Consider the following 18,754-nt stretch of genomic DNA (forward strand, 5'->3'; position numbering starts at 1 on the left):
GCTTTGGGCTGTTTTTCCTAACCACACTGAAAGTTTAGCCAACTTTTAATTCTGAGGGCCTGTTTTGAAAGACTATGTCTATAGACTGGAATAACCCCGTGAACATGGTAGAAGTAAAGAGAAGACAGAACCCATAGCCCCTAGCATGGTAAGGAAAGAAACAATACATAAGCCATATTACAATATTGGGCAAGCTACCTAATTACTTCCATATGCTTGGTTGGCAAAGATGTACTCTCCCTCTGACCACAATGTAATAAGTCATGACTTATTGTGAAATCCACCAAAATATGATCCTATCTTGATCACCGTATTCCTCATTTCCCAAAGATATTTCCTATTACCCTTTTTTGGATACTACATGGAATCCAACCCAAAGACCCACAGTGCAGAAAAACCACTGGGACCTGAGACATTGCTACTTACCAGTTCTGATGGATAAGCCGCTGCTATTGGAACGGATGGTCTTAGAATTCAATACTTTCTCTGAGGAAAAATATTCAGTAGGTAAGCACTGTAGACAGCTATAGGCAGGAAAAGTGAGAAGACTAGAATAGGGAGTTAATCTATGAGATAACAGCTATCCCTCACTCCAGGTAACTTTATAATTATTATTCTAGATACTGAACACCACTAGCTACTCTAATTGCATTCACTATGTAGAGTAGCAGTTCTCCCCTTGAACTGTTCTTTGGAGCTCCCTGAGAAGCTTTAAATAGTAACAACACCTAGGTCCCACCTCAGAGATTCTGATTTAATTGGTCAGGACAGTGTATTTCTGGGGGCGCCTGGGTGGCTCCATTGTTAAGCGTCTGCCTTTGGCTCAGGGAGTGATCCTGGAGTCCTGGGATCGAACCCTGCATCGGGTTCCCTGCTCTGCTGGGAGCCTGCCTCTTCCTCTCCCACTCCCCCTGCTTGTGTTCCCTCTCTCACTGGCTATCTCTCTCTCTATCCAATAAATAAGTAAAAAATCTTTATAAAAAAAAAAAAAAAAGGACAGTGGATGTCTAAAAGCTCCTTGGGTGATTTGATGTGCAGCAAGGTTGTGAACCACTGATCTAAAAACACGGACTTGGAAACCCTCACACAGGCTTTCATTATTTAGTTCATAAGACAGTGATCTTTATGCAGAAAACAGTTATGATTTAGTTTCTTTTAAAAGGTATCCTTAATGTTTCTGACAAAAGTATGAACACAGACAACCAATTAATTAGTGGACCACTAGAGATAACAATTCTAAGCAAAGGAGCCAGCAAAGTTATCATGTTAAAAAATGATCAGAAGGTGGCAAACAACAAAGCTCAGGAAATGACAATGTTCTGTCCCACCACCAGGTATGGTGTCACTATTATGAGACTTAGAGGAACAGCCCCTTTTCTTCAGGACACTTCTGTTTCTAAGATTGACCATCAGAATCTTAGGTGTGAGTCTACTCTCTGTCAAATCCACCTCAACCCCTTACGTATGAAATCCTTACCGACAATGAGAATGGTGTGCCAGCCACGGCAAGACAGGTCCGGGACGTGATGCAGAGATCCAAAAATAGGCCGAGGCCATGAGGTGCAGATATCAGAGCCATGTGGTCTCTCTGTGGGGGTCATTGCCAGGCGACCATTACCACCATTGCCCCAGGCAAAAATGTGATTATCTGGCAAAAAAATCAAACAGCAGATAGTTTAATAGAAAACTAATTTCCCTACTCTTTGGGTTCCCCATCTTTATATCCTAGGGTTAGAAAGATTTTCCATTATATACAAAACAAGAGAAAGCTGTTTATCTCCTTAAATAAAACCTAAACAATCCTGATGCCAACCTGGAAAAATGACCACTTCTCCTATGTACTGCCATCCATCCATCCAACCATCCATCCATCCATCCACTCATTCAACAACTCTTTTTGGTCATTCACTCAGATATTATTAAGTATCTGGGCATCTACTTCATGACAGGCGCTGCTGGTAGTGTAGGAATAGAGCAGTGAACAAAACAGCCACTGCCCTTGTGGAACTGACATTCTAGCTGGAGGAGACCGATCAATCAATTATCTAATACTTCTCATAGTCATAAATGTTACGAAGAAAAATAAATGATAAAGAAAAGTGGAAATAAAGAACAATAGTGGGGTATCACCATTTTAGATAGGGTAGTCAGAGAAGTACTTGTCGACACTTGAGCAGAGACCGACTGAAGTGAGAGAGAAAGAGAGATGTGGATATCTAGGGGAGGAGTTTTCCAGGCAGAACAGCAAGTGCAAAGGTCCTACGCTGGTAACATGAGTATCATGAACAAGGAATATGAAGGCCCCTGCAGCTGGAGCACAATAAGGGAGGAGACAGTGGTCAGAGAAGAGGTCAGGAGGTCGATGGGGTCCTGGTCATGCAGGGCCATGCAGGCAGGCCATTGTAATGACTTTGGTTTTTACTAACTGAGAAAGGAGTCCATTAGAAGTTCTGAGGAGTAGGGGCATCTGGGTGGCTCAGTTGGTTAAGTATCCAACTCTTGGTTTTGGCTCAGGTCATAAGATCAAGCCCCATGTTGGGCTGTGCACTCAGCATGGAATCTGCTTGAGATTCTCTACCTCTCCCTCTGCCCCACCCCCACTCACGAGCACACTCTTGAATGCACGCTTGCATTCTCTGTCTCTCAAATAAATAAATAAAATCTTAAAAAAAAAAATTCTGAGGAGTGATAGTAGGTATTTAAAAGGATCCATCAGGCTACCATGAGGAGAATCCACTGCAGGGGACCAAGAGTGGTAGCAGGGAGACGAGTTGTAGTAGTGAAGATGGGGGAAGGTGGGTCAGATATATTATGCAGATTATCAATAGGATTTGCTGATGGATGGAATGTGAGGTATAGAATGAAGCTGCCATTTAGTGAGATAGGAAAGCTGTAAGAGGAACAGATTTGCGCAGAAAATCAAAAGTCCGATTTTGACTATAGTAAGTTTGTTTGAGGTACCTATAAATTCTTATCCAAATCAGAGCATCAATGAGGGCTGACGTGGGAAAACTAAGCTCTAAAGCCACCCTACCTTTAGACATCTAAGTCTAGGGGCTGATGAATAACTTGAACCTGGAGTTCAGGGGTGGTGACATAAAGCTGTTAGTGAATAGGGGGAACTTAAGGTAATACTCACTTATGGGAGACAGTGGAGAGACAGAAGGATTGAGTCCTGGGCATTCCAGGGTTTAGAGGGGTCACGTACTGCTATCAATGGCACCTGATCTATCTGCCTATACTAGTCTGTTTATATGAATGTCTCCCCTACCCTACTGTGATCTCCTTAAGGATGGGGGCTGAGACTCGCTTTTATAATCCCAGAGCCTAAAAGACGACCTGGAGCACAGGAGACACTCAGTTTATGTTGGCTGTGTGAATAGATGATAGAGTACAGTTCAGAGAAGTAGAAAAGCATTTATTAGGATGTAATATGCCCAACCAACCACAGAATCCAATTCTACATTCCTCATTCTGAAGCTGACCTTGTGAAGGACACAGATGTACTGAAGAAACATCACCTCCTGTCAGCAACTACTACTGTATTTGCAGCACTTACTTAATCCTCAGTGACATCCTCACTCAGTCTTTCTAGGTAATATTTCCACTTATCTCCATGAAATTTATTTCCATTTTAGTCTGACCTTAACAGTTTGCTCCCTAGAGTCCCTCATTTTGGGACAAGTGGGAAGGCCAACATGCCACCCGAAAAGCTGATTCACTTAAATATGGTAACAGATCACTTATCTGACACTGTCCCTGGATCCCTCATGTGTATACAACAGGCACAGACCAAAGGACACACAGGCACCTTAGATCATGAGCAACGAAAACGCTGAAAGGAGTCCAAAGACAAGAAGATGAAATGTGATTTTCTGTTCACCAGCCACAAGAAAGAAGTGGCTACAACAATCAAGAAAGTTCAGAAGGGGGGTGCCCAGGTGGCTCAGTCGCTTAAGCAACTGCCTTTGGCTCAGGTCATGATCCCAGGGTCCTGGGATCGAACCCTATGTCAGGCTCCTTGATCAGCATGCTTCTCCCTCTCCCTCTGCCACTCCCCCTGCTTGTGCTCTCTCACTCTCTGTCAAAAAAATAAATAAAATCTTAAAAAAAAAAGAGTTCAGAGGGGATACAGGAAAAAGAGAAGGAGAAAAGAAAGCAGAAAAAGAGGGAAGGGAATCAAGACTAGCTCAAGTGGTAGTAAAGAAGAAGAGCGGTGAAAAGAGCAAGCAGATGCTGCGGAGAAGAAAGAGCAATGAGAGGAAAGAGAAGAAAATTCAGTTATGCCAATTCCAACTCTGGAAGCCAAGATACACACAGTGTTCCGCCCTTCAAGCCTTCGCATCTACTTCAGTGAGGAAGTAGAGGACATCCCTGAGGACATCACTGCAGTGTGGCCGACCCCGGCCAAGGAGCAAGGTTAGATTACGTCGTTCTCTCCAGTCACCCAGCCAACGTTTACCGAAACCAACAGGTGAGGGGTCAGGTATATATTGAAATATTTAATAATTCTTAAAACATTTAGCCAAAAGGGGCGCCTGGGTGGCACAGCGGTTGAGCGTCTGCCTTCGGCTCAGGGCGTGATCCCGGCGTTGTGGGATCGAGCCCCACGTCAGGCTCCTCTGCTATGAGCCTGCTTCTTCCTCTCCCACTCCCCCTGCTTGTGTTCCCTCTCTCGCTGGCTGTCTCTATCTCTGTCAAATACATAAATAAAAATCTTAAAAAAAAAAAACAAAAACATTTAGCCAAAAAAGTTAAAAAAACAGTAGGGACTCAGAATATTAGGTTTGCCATTACCTAGAAATTTTTTTTTTTTGTAAAAACAATCACTATGTTCAACACATGAAAAGTTAATGAAATTCCATATGCATAACAACTGGACACCAATTTAACATAAATAAAAAGTAAATGTATGACCAGGCTATATAAATAACCAGTCCACCTCTTTCCCAGTCAAACATTAAAATATAGCTATCATCCAGAAAGCTTGAAATGGTGTGTACAGACTCACCATCAGTGGCAGCAATGGTAAACTCATCACCACAGGAGACCCTGATCACTTGCTTCCCACCTAGGGGTCCTCCCAACAGGTTGATTCCTAGACGCTTCTTATAATTTCCAACGCCCAGCTGTCCACACTTGTTGCAGCCAAAGGTCAGCAGCCGGCCTCGCTCTAAGAGAGAATAAAAACAAATAACCAGGCACAAATGGGGCATGGAACAGAGGGAAAATGCAGCCAATGTAGAGTTCCATGGACTAGCTTCTGGTTGTTTAAGAGTATACAAACAGAAAGCTAGCCACAAAATCTCGCACCTACGGCAGCTAGGGTATCTAAATCTATGACCAATTTGACCCAGGAAATGACTCAATATTGTATATTCTCTCTAATGTCGTATTTTATTTTTATTTAAAGATTTTATTTATTTGTCACAGAGAACAAACAGGGGGAGCAGCACGCAGAGGGAAAAGTGGCTTCCCACTGAGCAAGGAGCCTGATGTGGGACTTGATCCCAGGACCCTGGGATCATGACCTGAGCCGAAGGCAGATGCTTAACTGACTGAGCCATCCAGGTGTCCCTCTAATACTGTATTTTAAATGTGGAAAATGGGTACTACCTAACTTAGTAAACTCATAAGTGGCACTAATTAAAGGCGTGGCATTCTCATTAACGGATGGAATGACTGTGCATTTTTATTTGAACGCCTAATTTGTTAATGAGATAATACTGGATGTCAGGGGGAAAACCGGAGAATGTATATATTGTTAAGAAGAGCTAATACTTGGGGGCGCCTGGGTGGCGCAGTCGTTGGGCGTCTGCCTTTGGCTCAGGGCGTGATCCGGGTGCTCTGGGATCGAGCCCCACATCAGGCTCCTCCACTAGGAGCCTGTTTCTTCCTCTCCCACTCCCCCTGCTTGTGTTCCCTCTCTCACTGGCTGTCTCTCTCTGTCAAATAAATAAATAAAATCTTTAAAAAAAAAAAAAGAAGAGCTAATACTTGGGGCACTGGCTAGTTCAGTCAGTGGAGCGTTCAACTCGATTTCAGGGTTGTGGGTTCGAGCCCCACATTGGGTGTGGAGATTACTTAAAAATAATACCTTAAAAAAAAAAAAAAAAGAAGAGCTAACATTTAAGAGAATAAAAAGTATGCTATACTGAGGCCTGTGTAGAAAGTCGTAAATCAACTCACCATCAATAGCAGCTGTATGGGTCTTGCCTGGGGCAATTGTACGGATCTTATAAAAGGACAGCTGTTTGGCCAAGGTAAAGGAGGTTGTGTAGGGAACTTCATGGTATGCCTGAAACAAGGTAAAACATAAAGCAAAGACTCATGAGGTAAAAATGAAGGGGTAGTGGGCTGAGAATGTTGTCATGGTGACCAAAAGGGCTTTTAAGCAAATTTGTTATTAAGAAGAAGGTGCCAGCTAGCTTTACATCCAACAGAATACAAGATGAAATAAGCTCAATATGTAATCAGAGAATTTAATCAGGGTATGAGTCAGGACTTTCTGACAACAAAAGTTTGAGATACTAATCTAAGAGTATACAAAACATGAACTCTATATCGCAGAAAGTATCTACATGAGGCAGAGCCATTGACATTTGTCTTGGTTATAGATACTGCATACCTAACAAAGGCAGGGCAAAGAATTAAAATCTTGAGGACTTTCTCCAGCCCATAACGCAACCAGTTTACTGTGATCTAATTTCATTGACAAGGCAGTGTTCTCAACATGTTAAAGCCCACGTTCCGCTCATGTAGGTTGAAAATCTCACAACAAGCCCAATGTTATAATAAAAACCCAAATCTTAAGTAATGGTAATTCTAAATATGCCTTTTCAAGCTATGAAGACACCCTACCCAGACTTGCCCCAAATTTGTACTCTCCCAGTTGAGAATCATAACTTCAGAGATTGCTTAAAAATTTTTTTTAAAAACATTTTATTTATTTATGAGAGAGAGAGAGAGAGAGGGAGAGACAGACAGGAGACAGACAGACAGAGTGGGAGGAGGAGCAGAGCGAGAGGGATAAGCAGACTCCATGCCGAGCATGGAACCCGACTTGGCACTCAATCTCAGGACCCTGAGATCATGACCTAAACTGAAACCAAAAGTCAGATGCTTAACAACTGAGCCACCCAGGCGCCCTGTTTGAAAATTCTTATTCACTGCATCAGGAAACTTCTGTCTTTCCCTCTTTTTTTACGTTAAGTAGGCGAAATGCCCAATGTGGAGCCTGAACTCATGACCCTGAGACGATGAGTCGCATGTTCCACTAACTGAGCCAGCCAGGCGCCCTTGGAAACCTTTGTCTCTTCATTTGATTCTTTAGAACATGACAAAAACTCATCATATTAACACAAAGAGGAAACGAAGACTTAATATCGGCAGTGAAATTTCATGACATCCTTGAAGGAAGTGAATGGTAATTATATTCACTAAGCCTGTACAGGATCAGTGATTTGGGAGAAAAAATCTAAAAAAACTCTCCAGGGAGGTGATGCATGAAAATGTTTCTTTTCATGTTAATTTTCTTGTACCTATTTTAGTGATAGGGTAGAATCTGAATTCCATCACTTGATTCTTTGTAATCATTTATTGAGGCAGAATACACTATAAAATACTGTACAGCTTAAAAAAATTTTCTGTATGCATATTAATGTAAACCCATCACCCAGATCAAAATAGAGACCATTTCCATGACCCTAAGATCCCTTCTGTTAATACCCATACCCCTTTTCCCAGAAGCAACCACTACTTTGACTTCTGCCATCATAAACTCCATATAACTGGAATCACATAGTGTGTACTCTTGTGTGGCTGGCTTCTTTTGCTGAACATAATAATGTCTGTGAAATCTTTATTCTTAGGTGAAATTCCATGGTCACTAACCAATAGCATTTCCAAAGAAATTCCAACCTAAGAAAAGTTCTGACAGTGTGGTTAGGGCACCAAAGGGTACTCACTTCATGGTTGATGATTCCAGACATGCACTGATTCAGACCCAGCTTGTTGAACTCATTGAGTCCACAGGCCAGCACTTTGCCTGACTGGGTCAGCAGAAATGTCCCATCACAGCCACACTGAACTGCAACAATAATCAAGGCCTTGGGAACATCCACCTGCATGAAAAAAAAAATCAGGAAAAAAAAAACCCAAATGTAACTTGCATTAGGAAAAAACCCTTAAATTCTTTCAAAAGTGATGTCCTGCATTTAGCAGAACTGCCCACAGTAAAGACTGCTCTATCCTCTTCAGATTTTCCCAGCAGCTTGAAGACTACAGTTTTCAACAAGGAGCTCAGGTTTGATAATTAAATGAAAGAAGGCAATTCCAGCTTGGCTAAACAGACAGCCCTGTCAAAGGCTGTTTTGTTTTAGTAGTAGGTCCTAAACTTCTCAGGAAGCACTGGGAAAGAAGCTTCAACCCATTGCTGATTTTGTCCTCTGAGATGGTAGGCCCCATGACAGCTATAGAAGAAACTCAGTAGCCCTAAACGGTCTTAGTCTGGTCACATTATAAGTGAGGTGACAGAATACTGAGACAGCAGCCAGGGCTTCCAACTGCTCACATCCCTCTAAGCTAACTCAACAGGGCTGGGGGATGGTAAAGGGACAGGATGGATGTCTGTGAAACCTGAGAACTCAAACCTCAGTGTTCCCACTATAGCCTTTTCAGAATAGAAACCGCCATGGTCCCACAAATAATGTAAGTTAATTGTTTAAATGTAAATACACATAGTTAACAGTGAATGGTATAGTCGATTTCAGTCAACCTTCCAGTGGGCGGTGAGCCAGAGGACCACACTCCTCCTGCAGCTGCTTTTAGCTGCTGTGCCAGCTCCTGCACAGCTCACTCCTGCAGGGCTGAGACTAAGTAGATACTATGTTTCATAAAACATGACCCTAAATACAAACACATATGGTGTTCAACTGTGGAAATCGGAGGGGAAAACGGCTGCACTGGGTAAAGAGTTAATATACTGCTTTCCAATATCTTCCCAAGGAATTTTCTGGGGTGTATTTAGCTCAATGTGACTTTTTCATGATACATGCTGATTTCAGCTCTTATTCCTGAGTAAAATGTGATTCCAGAGTGTCCACAATGGCTATGTCCTTTTTCTCAACTGTTTATAATTTAGTCAGATGACAAGGCCACATAGTGCTAAATCAGGAATCCTGGATTGTCAGTCTCCCAGATAGAAAATATTTCAGAAATGAACACCTTGACATGAGGAGCCAGGGAAAGAGGAATCTGTGTTATTACTGAAGTCTGTGTGACCTAGATAAGCTTTAGGAAGAAGCTGCTTCTGAGTTTACCTTTTGTGGTGTATAATAATCCTCTTCTGAATCCAAACCCAGTCGTCCTGAGACACACATAAGAGAGAAAACCATTAAAATAAGGTCCTTCTTCCCAGTGAAAATGTTCTGTAACATTCTCTTTTACTGAATCAACACTTCTCAAGTACAGGCTATATGATGTGTTTAGACACATACAAGCTTGAAGTCAAGTTGGCTCCTGGGAATAAGTGGACAGAGACAAAGCTACACCTACCATATTCGCCACAGCCCCAAGAATAGACTTCTTTGTTTCGTGTCAAAACCACCACATGATTATCTCCACAGGAGACCTGCTCCACTGGATTGCTCAGGAAGAAGTTCAGCTGCATGGGTTCTAGTACTTCGGACCCAGCAACCTTGTCTATCCCCATGCAGCCATAATAATCAGATCCAAAGGCATAGAGCTGACCCTCATCTGCAAAAGGAAGGAAGGCATACCCATCAAAAGAATGACTTTGCCCAATCAGAAAGCTGGGCAGGGCTAGAATGAGACTATTCCAGCCCGGGATCTCATACAAAATGATTACGTCAGAGAAATCCAAAGGACAGACTGTGTAAGTCCAGAGCTGTTTTTATTTAGGGGGTCACGGGTACTATTATAATAATTTTTAAAAAGTGGTAGAACCATGCTGAAATTTTATTGCTGCCATCTCTATTTTCTAGAGAAAACGAAAAGTGAGTAATGGCAAGATGAAAACTAAACTTTAGCACAGGGTATTGTATGGAAGTGATGAATCATTGAATTCTACTCCTGAAACCAACACTGCACCGTATAGTAACTAACTAGAATTTAAATAAAAATTTGAGGGAAAAAAATGTAAACGGCTTAAAAAAAAAAAAAAAAACAACTAAACTTTAGCTCTTGATTCCTGATTTGGTGTTATCCATACCTGACTAGGTGGTAACATTAGTTTCCCCCCCAACTGGAACATACACCATATTTCTCCTGATAACGCCTCTTCTCTGTTACCCATGTGCCTTTCCTTGCTTCTCAACCACCCTAATACTACAGCAAATTGGGGATGTTGTTATTAATGTGTATATCTGCTCACTGTTTTTGGCTCTTTGAATAGTGTTTTTTGCTATAAAATCCCAACTAAAACTATACAGCATTAAGTACAATACCCCACGTTAATGCACTGGGATGCTTTTCTGTTGATGGCTTACCTGTCACACAGACAGTGAAATCATCACCACAGGACACCTGACGGATAGCTTTGCCTTGCAACTTTTCCACATGTTTTGGCTGTCGGTAGGAGGCTTTGTCTCCGTGGCCCAGCTGACCATGGAGTTTAGTACCCCCTTGCATGTTCTGTGAAATAAAGAGGTCTTGTGAAGTTTTAACTTTTCATGCCAAAAGCTAATCTTCAATATAACTTCCTATCAAAAAAACCATAGGAAAATATCAGCTGGAAATTTAGAAATGAAAAAAAATCTGTAAGGCAATTCAACCATTTGATGATAGGTAGTACAAAACCCCTGCCAACAGGTAAAACTTAAAAAGTATCCAGACTGATACTCATCAAGATTAAAAGAACACATTCCCAATTCCCAATTCTTTCTCCTTCAAGTCCAAGGGTGTTGGTGAAAAAAAATTCTTTATATAGTCTAATTTTATTGTTTTCTACAGGAGTATAGCCTCTTGGAAATCCTTATTAGAAGCTTTACAAATTTTGGTCACAGTTTCCCCAAAATATGGAACAATTATAAAGAATCTGGCTGCGTCAAAGAGGCTGCTAAATAGCACTGAGAATAGTTCTAAATGACGTTTCAACAGGTTTATAGAGAAAAGTAATTCTTTTCATTTAAGAACTCAACTGTAAGTCCTTATATAAATATTTTTTTAAGGGATGATAATTTCACTCCATTTGTGGCAGCCCCCCAGGGGCTAGTTCTTTAAGGGACAGGGTTTTAAGGAAGTAACAGTTAACATTCTATAACAGAGGTCAAATCACTCCTTCATTCTTTCAATCTATCAATAATTGAGCATTTACTCTGTCACACACTGGGGACAAAGCCTGTCCTTGTGGAGAAGTTATCTGAGACTACTGGAAAAAATGAGTTCTCTCAGGAAGAAGAGGAAGAGTGAGAAGAACTGAGGGCCTAAGACAAGGTTGGGTAAAGGAAAAGCACCCTGAAACAAGTGAGAGGACACAAAGAGACAGGAGAAAAGCCAAGAGAAGATGCTCTCATAGAAGCCAAGGGAAGACAAAGGTTCACAGAGGGAGAGATCAACCACTTCAAATGCTACCAGGAGGTCAAGAAAGTAAGGACAACAAAGTATCTGTTTGTTTTTTAAAAAGATTTTATTTATTTATTTGAGAGGGAGAAGGAGAAGCAGATTCTCCACAGCGAGCCTGAAATGGGGCTTGATCCCAGGATCCTGTGATCATGATCCGAGCTGAAGGCAGACAGCTGACTGAGCCACTCAGGTGCCCCCAAAGTATCTGTTTTATGTTCACAATTTATAGGTCATTTTATTAAAGGTAGTTTCAGTCAAGTGGCAGAGATGGAAGCTGCATTGTAGGTGAATGAGGAGTAAAGTGGGAGATAAAGAGAACAGATAGCAAATACAGGCAATTTGTTCCAGAAGGTGAGAGATAGGGTGAAATCTAGAGGGGAACAAAGGAAAATTCTATTGAAGATATACCTAGCTATCTTCAATCACTGATACAGGTCTTAGAATTTTCCTGATGTGGTACACTGCTTTGTTTATTTATAAAACTATTTCACAGATACTAGTTGCTCTGAAACTCATGGTAATAGAACAGAGTAATTAAGTGACTTTCTGAAATCACCCAGCAGAAAATGAGAGTCTAGTCTCCCGAGTCCAAGCCTAGGGCTCTTTTCATTGTTTATTTCCTTCTTTCTCTCTTTCATTCATTCATTCAAAAAACATTTACAAATGACCTAATATGTACAGGCACTGGGGAAAGATACCTCAGTGAACTAAATAGACAAAATCCCTGCTCTCATAAGAGCTTACATTCCATCACCCCATGCTGCCATTCCTGCAGCACGCGTTCAACTAACAAAATACTTAGCCTCATCGCACTAAACAATTAGGCTTATATCACTGTTCTAAAGTACTTAGCTTTCACTTACCACCCAGGTGTACAGTTCCTTCTCCACTGTGACCACAGCAAAGTGGGTATTCCCTGCACACACCTGCCGGGCACTACAGCCACTCTTGATGACATCCAGTTTCTGGGGAGTGGATTTTCCACCACCCCAAACATAGACTTCACTGGTTCGTGATGTTACCACAGCAATGGGTGCTTCAGTCACAGTGCTTGACCTGTCAACAACCCCCAGAACAAAGGCACATTTAACATAAAAAAACTATATCAAAGAAAAATGCTTCCAGTCTGTTCCCAGAGAAGAACCGCCAATTATGGTATGAGAAAGTATGTTCTTTCTCGACAACTTATTTCAACCCTCTATCATAGCAGGCCTTGCAATTCCTGCCTTAGGGCTTCATCACAGCTCAGCCACATCAGATTCCAGTCTGGTCCATAACACCTACACTTTCCAACTTTTAAACATTCATCATGGTAATGATGTCCACTTCAGGACGAGGATGAAATTATAGCCTTCTGTTTTCTCAGAAATGACTATCTGACATTTATGCAGATGTTGGCTTCTCAAGGATGCCAAAGGCTGCTTACTGGGATCAAACAATGCATGGACCAAAGAAAGAAAGACCCCCTGATGGTAATTTAAGAGGTATCACTTTTTACGAGTCTCCTGGCATTACCTTGGTCTTTTTGTAGGTGCGTTAAGCAGTGTGACTTTTTCCTCCATCTCTCTACCAAAAGAAAAGCAAAGATACATGAGTGCAAGAATAGGTTCCTACATTGTACCAGTGTTTCTTTAATACATTTCACAGATTTAATCCTCTATAAACCATGTGCCTCCACAACGTGACAATACTTTTGGAAAAGTACCTCGATATGATTCAAACAGTTATACGGGCCTGGCTTTGGACATATTATTAGAAAAGACGGGGCGAGCCGTTTGGGGCCATTTATTTCCTCTCTCCAAGAAACATTCCCACCTGGAACAGAAAACCTAGAGAACCTGTGTGGCACATTTTAGATACCTCTCTATCCAGGCTGCCCACTGACTTCCCAAACTCACCATCTCTAAACCTCGGCTCATTCTCTTTCTCCCACACAGCTTTTCTTTCTGACTCTCCTATTTCTGTAACTGGCACACCCCATTCTCCCAGTGACTAAGCTTAAAACCTCGGTCACCTTTGACTCAGCTGTCTCCCTTTCTTTAATATTTGAGTCCTACAGATTCTACCTATCTAACGCCCTTTATATTCACCTCTCCTCTCCAGGGTTGCCACGTTAGCTCTGGGCAGCTTTGCTTCCCACTTAGACTGCAGCAGCACCTCCTAACAGGTTTGACTCACCATACTGCCAAACCACTTTATCAGTCCTGTACAAATTTAACACTGAGATTAGTTTGCTGAGTATTCCTTAGGCATGCCCCTTATCACACGAAACATCCACTACTGTACTATAACTTGAATTAAGCACAGATCTCTTTGTCTACTAGCATTCAGCATTCTTTACCTACCTTTCCAGCCTTCTTTCCTTCTACTTACTCCCCGTATTCTAGCCCAGGGTTCTCGTTCTGTCTAAAACACTTATAGCTGAATTCCTGGGGTGGTACTTAGCCATCAGTAGTTTTTGAAAGTTCTTGAGGTGTTGCTATTGAGAGCCCCAGGTCTAGAACCACTAATCTAGTCAAATAGGACTTAGTGTTTCCTCAATAGTTTCCAGAGTTTGCTATGTCTGTGCTTTATCTGGAAAGCTCTTTGTCTTATGTTTTTCCATCAAAGTACAAAGTTCTAATGAAGTACTGTGTATAAATCTATAATTATTGCAATAAAAATTGCAGTTAAAAATTATCAATGGAAATATTTGAAAAGAAATTAAAATAGTGATTATCTGGCTGGGAAATAAGCCAGATAAAAAATTTAAATATGCTTAACCAGCACCAAAGGGTGACACTGCTGGAATATGCGTCAAACATAAGTGGAAGGTCATAGTGCTGTTTCTGGAGTATTACTTGTAATTCGAGGCACTAAAACACTGGCTAGACCTTAACTGGACAAGAACCAGAAAAGATTAATTAAATGACACAACAAAATAAAGGTACTGACCAAATGACAAAGATTATGGAATTAAGTATATACTTAATGTATCTAAGGGCAAGACTTGAAAAAAGAGCAGAGCAAAGGTTTGAATATTGGGAAGATATAGAGACAAAGAACTGGTAGGGGAGGAAGAAGGACAGTAAGACAAAAATAGTACAACAGGATGAGAATAATAAAGGGGTGCCTGGCTGGCTCAGTCAGAGGAAAATGGGACTCTTGATCTCAGGGTCATGAGTTCGAGCCCGATAACAGGTGTAGAGATTACTTTAAAAAAAAAAAAAAAAAGAATAACAAAGAATACATCTTCCTTTAAGTTTGGGTTTGAAGCCTCCTATAGGACATGAGGGATAAAGGACCTCCAACACAGAAAAAATCTCAGGAAGTAACACGTCAACAATCATGCAAGCTTGATTTCTGAAGAAGACTCCTCCAACTGCAACATACCATCTAAACGAATGCGCTGAAAAGCAAAGGCCCACTTTAAATCCATACTACTATCTGACGATCACTGAGCATCTTGGGAAAAGCCCTGGGCTGAGCACTTTATATGCATTCCCTCCTTTAATCCTTACCGTACCTGACTTTATAGAAGAGAAAACTAAAGAACGGAGATGTTAAATAACTTGACAAAGAAAATAAGAGAGAGCCCTCCTCTCTTAATTACTACACTCTAATGCCCTAACCCTAGATTAAAACTCACAGATGAGGGGAGTGCAGGGCTCTAGGGTCTCATCAGTACAAATTCGGAACAAAATAGCACAGGCTAAGGAGGTGAAAGTCAGGAGCTCCTCTCAAGCAGCAAAAGCAGAGATGTTGGTAGCAAATGGCACCAGAGTGGCCAAGTCAGGAAACGCTGCCCTCTCTTGTGGTCCTCTGATCAGGCCTTTAACAGTCAATCATCCATAGAAAGACAACAGAGTGGACTTCTCTGTACTTTACCTCCTGCGTTTCCTGAGAAGGGGGCGATCCAGAAGTTCATCTGCTGTGGGTCTCTGCTCAGGATCCTAAAAGTACAAACTGAGTTAGTTTTAATTTAAAGGAAAAGGCCAAAATGGGGTCTGAAGAGGCATTTTACTTCCTCTTAGAAGGCTGTATGCTAATTACTCAAAGATAACTGTGTATTATCCTTTTGTTCCAAAAAACAATTTCTTATGTCACATTCCATGTTTTATGCGTTATTATCTCATTATCATCAACATTTGTACATGAATGAGAATGCACCTTCCTTACTTGGCCAGTTATGGCACCGCCTCTCAAATTGCCATACATATAGCACATAAGAATCTCCCAGAGTGTTTGTTATAAAGATTTCTGGGCTTTACCTACAGAGATTCTGATCTAGTGGGTCTGGGGTGGGACTCAGGAATCTTCATTTTGTATTTTTTTTTTTTTAAGATTTTTTATTTATTTATTTGACAGAGATAGACAGCCAGCGAGAGAGGGAACACGAGCAGGGGGAGTGGGAGAGTAAGAAGCAGGCTCCCAGCGGAGGAGCTCGATGTGGGACTCGATCCCAGAATGCTGGGATCATGCCCTGAGCCAAAGGCAGACGCCTAACGACTGCGCTACCCAGGTGCCCACGACTGTGCTACCCAGGTGCCCACGACTGCGCTACCCAGGCGCCCCATTTTGTATTTGTAAAACTCCTCCATTCCCTAGCAATTCTAACACCTATGGTTCATGAACCATATTTTGAATAATACCAACCTAGAGCTACACTACAACACATACAGAACTATATATATTCTGCACACTAGGAACTCTAAATTACCTCTAACTATAATTTTGTAAAGTCAATCTATGAAAATTAATCTTGATCATGAAAAATGGAGCACAATTTAGATGGTAAAATCATTTCATAAATCAATAAAGTAAGAATAAAGCAGAATAAAGCCTAAGGATTTGTTGCCTGAAATAAAGAATTGCCATTGACTATTCTTCTGGGTATAGCCACAAATATATCCCACCTTGGGGAAGCAAATGTGACTTTGTGCATGTTCATCTATGCATATCATACTCCAAACACTATCGTGGGAAGGGAAAGCCCTAAACTGAGATCAACATGTAAGTCACACTTACCTGGTCAAGGCATGCGTGGACCATTTGAATCAGTTCCAAAGAGTACTGACTAGAATCAACTTCCATGGCCCGGATTCCTTGTACAATCTTCACACACAAGTTGAGTGGATTCTATGACAAAATGATTATTCTCGGTTACATAAAGATTATAATCTACTAGTAGGGGCTCTGAATGTCTGTGACTGTTTTTAGCTGTTTTTTTTTTTTTTTAATGGCAATAATTCTGCATTAGGTCTGATTTCTTTTGTAACTATTAGTATGCATCAGCAAGAAATGGCTAGGGGTACACTGTTGCTATCAGAAGGAATGAAGCTGAACGGCCAACATGGAGATATGACTATGTGGCCAATAGTATAATACCCAGAGTATATTATAATCTGACCCTTCAATTGAATCCCAAGAAAAAGGAAAGCAAGATTAGCCATGCTTCCTGGCTTTAAGTATCTCCTTTGCCAAGTAATCTGCCCCTTAATTTATGTATCCTAATAATGGTTATGCAAGGGATACTATGCTGCAACAGATAAGGCAGTAAATAATAAGATGACAATGATAATAATATTATTATAATAATACCATTAACACCTTTATTGAGAGACCACAGTGTGCTAGGTAGGCACCCTTGCAAACCCCCTGCAAGGAGGTTATTATGATTACCAATTCAGAGATGTAAAGTAACTTGCCCAAGACTACACAGATAGTAAATAATGGAATCATAACTCCAACCAAGTCTGTTTTGACTCTAAAACTCATTTTCCTTCTACTATATTATTTAGAAGAATTAGATGATATACCAGAATAAACTTTAGGATTTAGAAAAATAAATAGGTCTCATGAAAGGTCAATGAATTTGCATTATCTTACATTTGGATTTTTCGTATACATTATCACAGCATCTCTATGAGAAAGATATATTTTTTTCCCTTGTTATAGATAATGAAATAGAGGATCAAAGAAATTCTGAAACAATTGCTTAAGTTCTCACACATGGTTTGCAGAGGGCACTGGATGTGAATCCACTTTTGCTACTCAGATTGGTCCATGGACTAGCAGCATCAGCATCATGTGGGAGCTTGTTAGAAATGCAGAATGCTGGGACCCACTCCAGACCTACTAAAAAAAAGTCTGCATTTTAACAAGGTGCCCAGGTGACTTCCCATATGTGTGAAAGTTGAAGAAGCACTGCTTTACACTGGGCTTTACTTAGGAAGAAAAGCAAAAAGACTAAAAGGGATTTGTAGTTCATAACAACCTCTAATATAAGAGTCAGTGTGCAAAAGTTCAAAATCTTCAATGAGTATTACATAATTTGCCTTAACTTTAAAAAAAAAATGATGTGGCTGAAGCATATGAAATGAAAAATGGCTTATCCAAACTGCAGCACCACATAGTGGATTCTAGAGCCAATTTCAAAATTATAGTCAACAAATTCAAGTACAATGCTCAAAGCACTTGAGTAAGATTATTTCAGCTGGGAACTGAAGTTAAAGATAAATCTGGTATATAGCGTTTTAATAATACACTACATCAAGCCACTGCCTGAATACACTGTTTGTTTGCCCACAGCTGATTTCTAAGGAAGAAATCAAACTCAGGGATAAAAGAATTTGATTTTCTCAACCAAGTTATACCATTTGCAAGGACAAGGTGGGGATAATACAACTTACTGTGGCATCGAATGTTCTCTTTAATGTAAGCAGTTCAAAAATGACACAGCCTACTGCCCAGATATCAGACTTGAAATTGTATTTTACTCCTTGGCAGAGCTCTGGAGACATGTAATACGGAGTTCCCACAAGCTGAACAACAAAGAAACAATCAAAGAATAACTTCATTTCTGAGGTTACTCTATTAAGATTTCAACAACTAAAGTAAATTTCCTACAAAATAGTGATAGCAACTGTAAAGTAGTCATCAGCCTATCCCAAAAGTTTTTTATGAGATGATGCCACTATGGGGAGAAATCTTTTTTTCGTATTAAATTTCTTAGACCAATTATAAAGGTTAAAGGCACTGTGGTAATTTGGGAGGCACAACAGTGATTCCTAGATCACAGAGGCTTTAGGCCCACTGAAGACTTCACACAGATAAAGACATACTTAGTAAAAGTTCACCAATGGAAAAAAACAAAAAAACTGGCAGTGGGGAGATGATAACAAAGTGGTCA

General features: G+C 40.8%; 1 protein-coding gene across 1 annotated transcript in view; it reads right to left on the reverse strand.

Moving 5' to 3' along the window:
- The window catches only part of NEK9 (NIMA related kinase 9), a 36,557-nt gene that overhangs the window by 9,508 nt on the left and 8,295 nt on the right, over positions 1-18,754 (reverse strand). Inside the window, exons 6-18 of the mRNA XM_002914702.4 lie at positions 18,255-18,386; positions 16,591-16,701; positions 15,451-15,515; positions 13,099-13,149; positions 12,447-12,639; positions 10,509-10,653; positions 9,556-9,756; positions 9,321-9,367; positions 7,968-8,123; positions 6,190-6,298; positions 5,012-5,173; positions 1,478-1,648; positions 427-486 (exon numbers count right to left, since the gene is read on the reverse strand). Of these exons, the coding sequence (XP_002914748.1) occupies positions 427-486; positions 1,478-1,648; positions 5,012-5,173; positions 6,190-6,298; positions 7,968-8,123; positions 9,321-9,367; positions 9,556-9,756; positions 10,509-10,653; positions 12,447-12,639; positions 13,099-13,149; positions 15,451-15,515; positions 16,591-16,701; positions 18,255-18,386 (1,603 nt within the window). The remainder of the gene's footprint in view (positions 1-426; positions 487-1,477; positions 1,649-5,011; positions 5,174-6,189; positions 6,299-7,967; positions 8,124-9,320; positions 9,368-9,555; positions 9,757-10,508; positions 10,654-12,446; positions 12,640-13,098; positions 13,150-15,450; positions 15,516-16,590; positions 16,702-18,254; positions 18,387-18,754) is intronic.

The sequence above is a fragment of the Ailuropoda melanoleuca genome, chromosome 14, assembly GCF_002007445.2.
Source record: "Ailuropoda melanoleuca isolate Jingjing chromosome 14, ASM200744v2, whole genome shotgun sequence".
NCBI classification, from domain to species: Eukaryota; Metazoa; Chordata; class Mammalia; order Carnivora; family Ursidae; genus Ailuropoda; species Ailuropoda melanoleuca.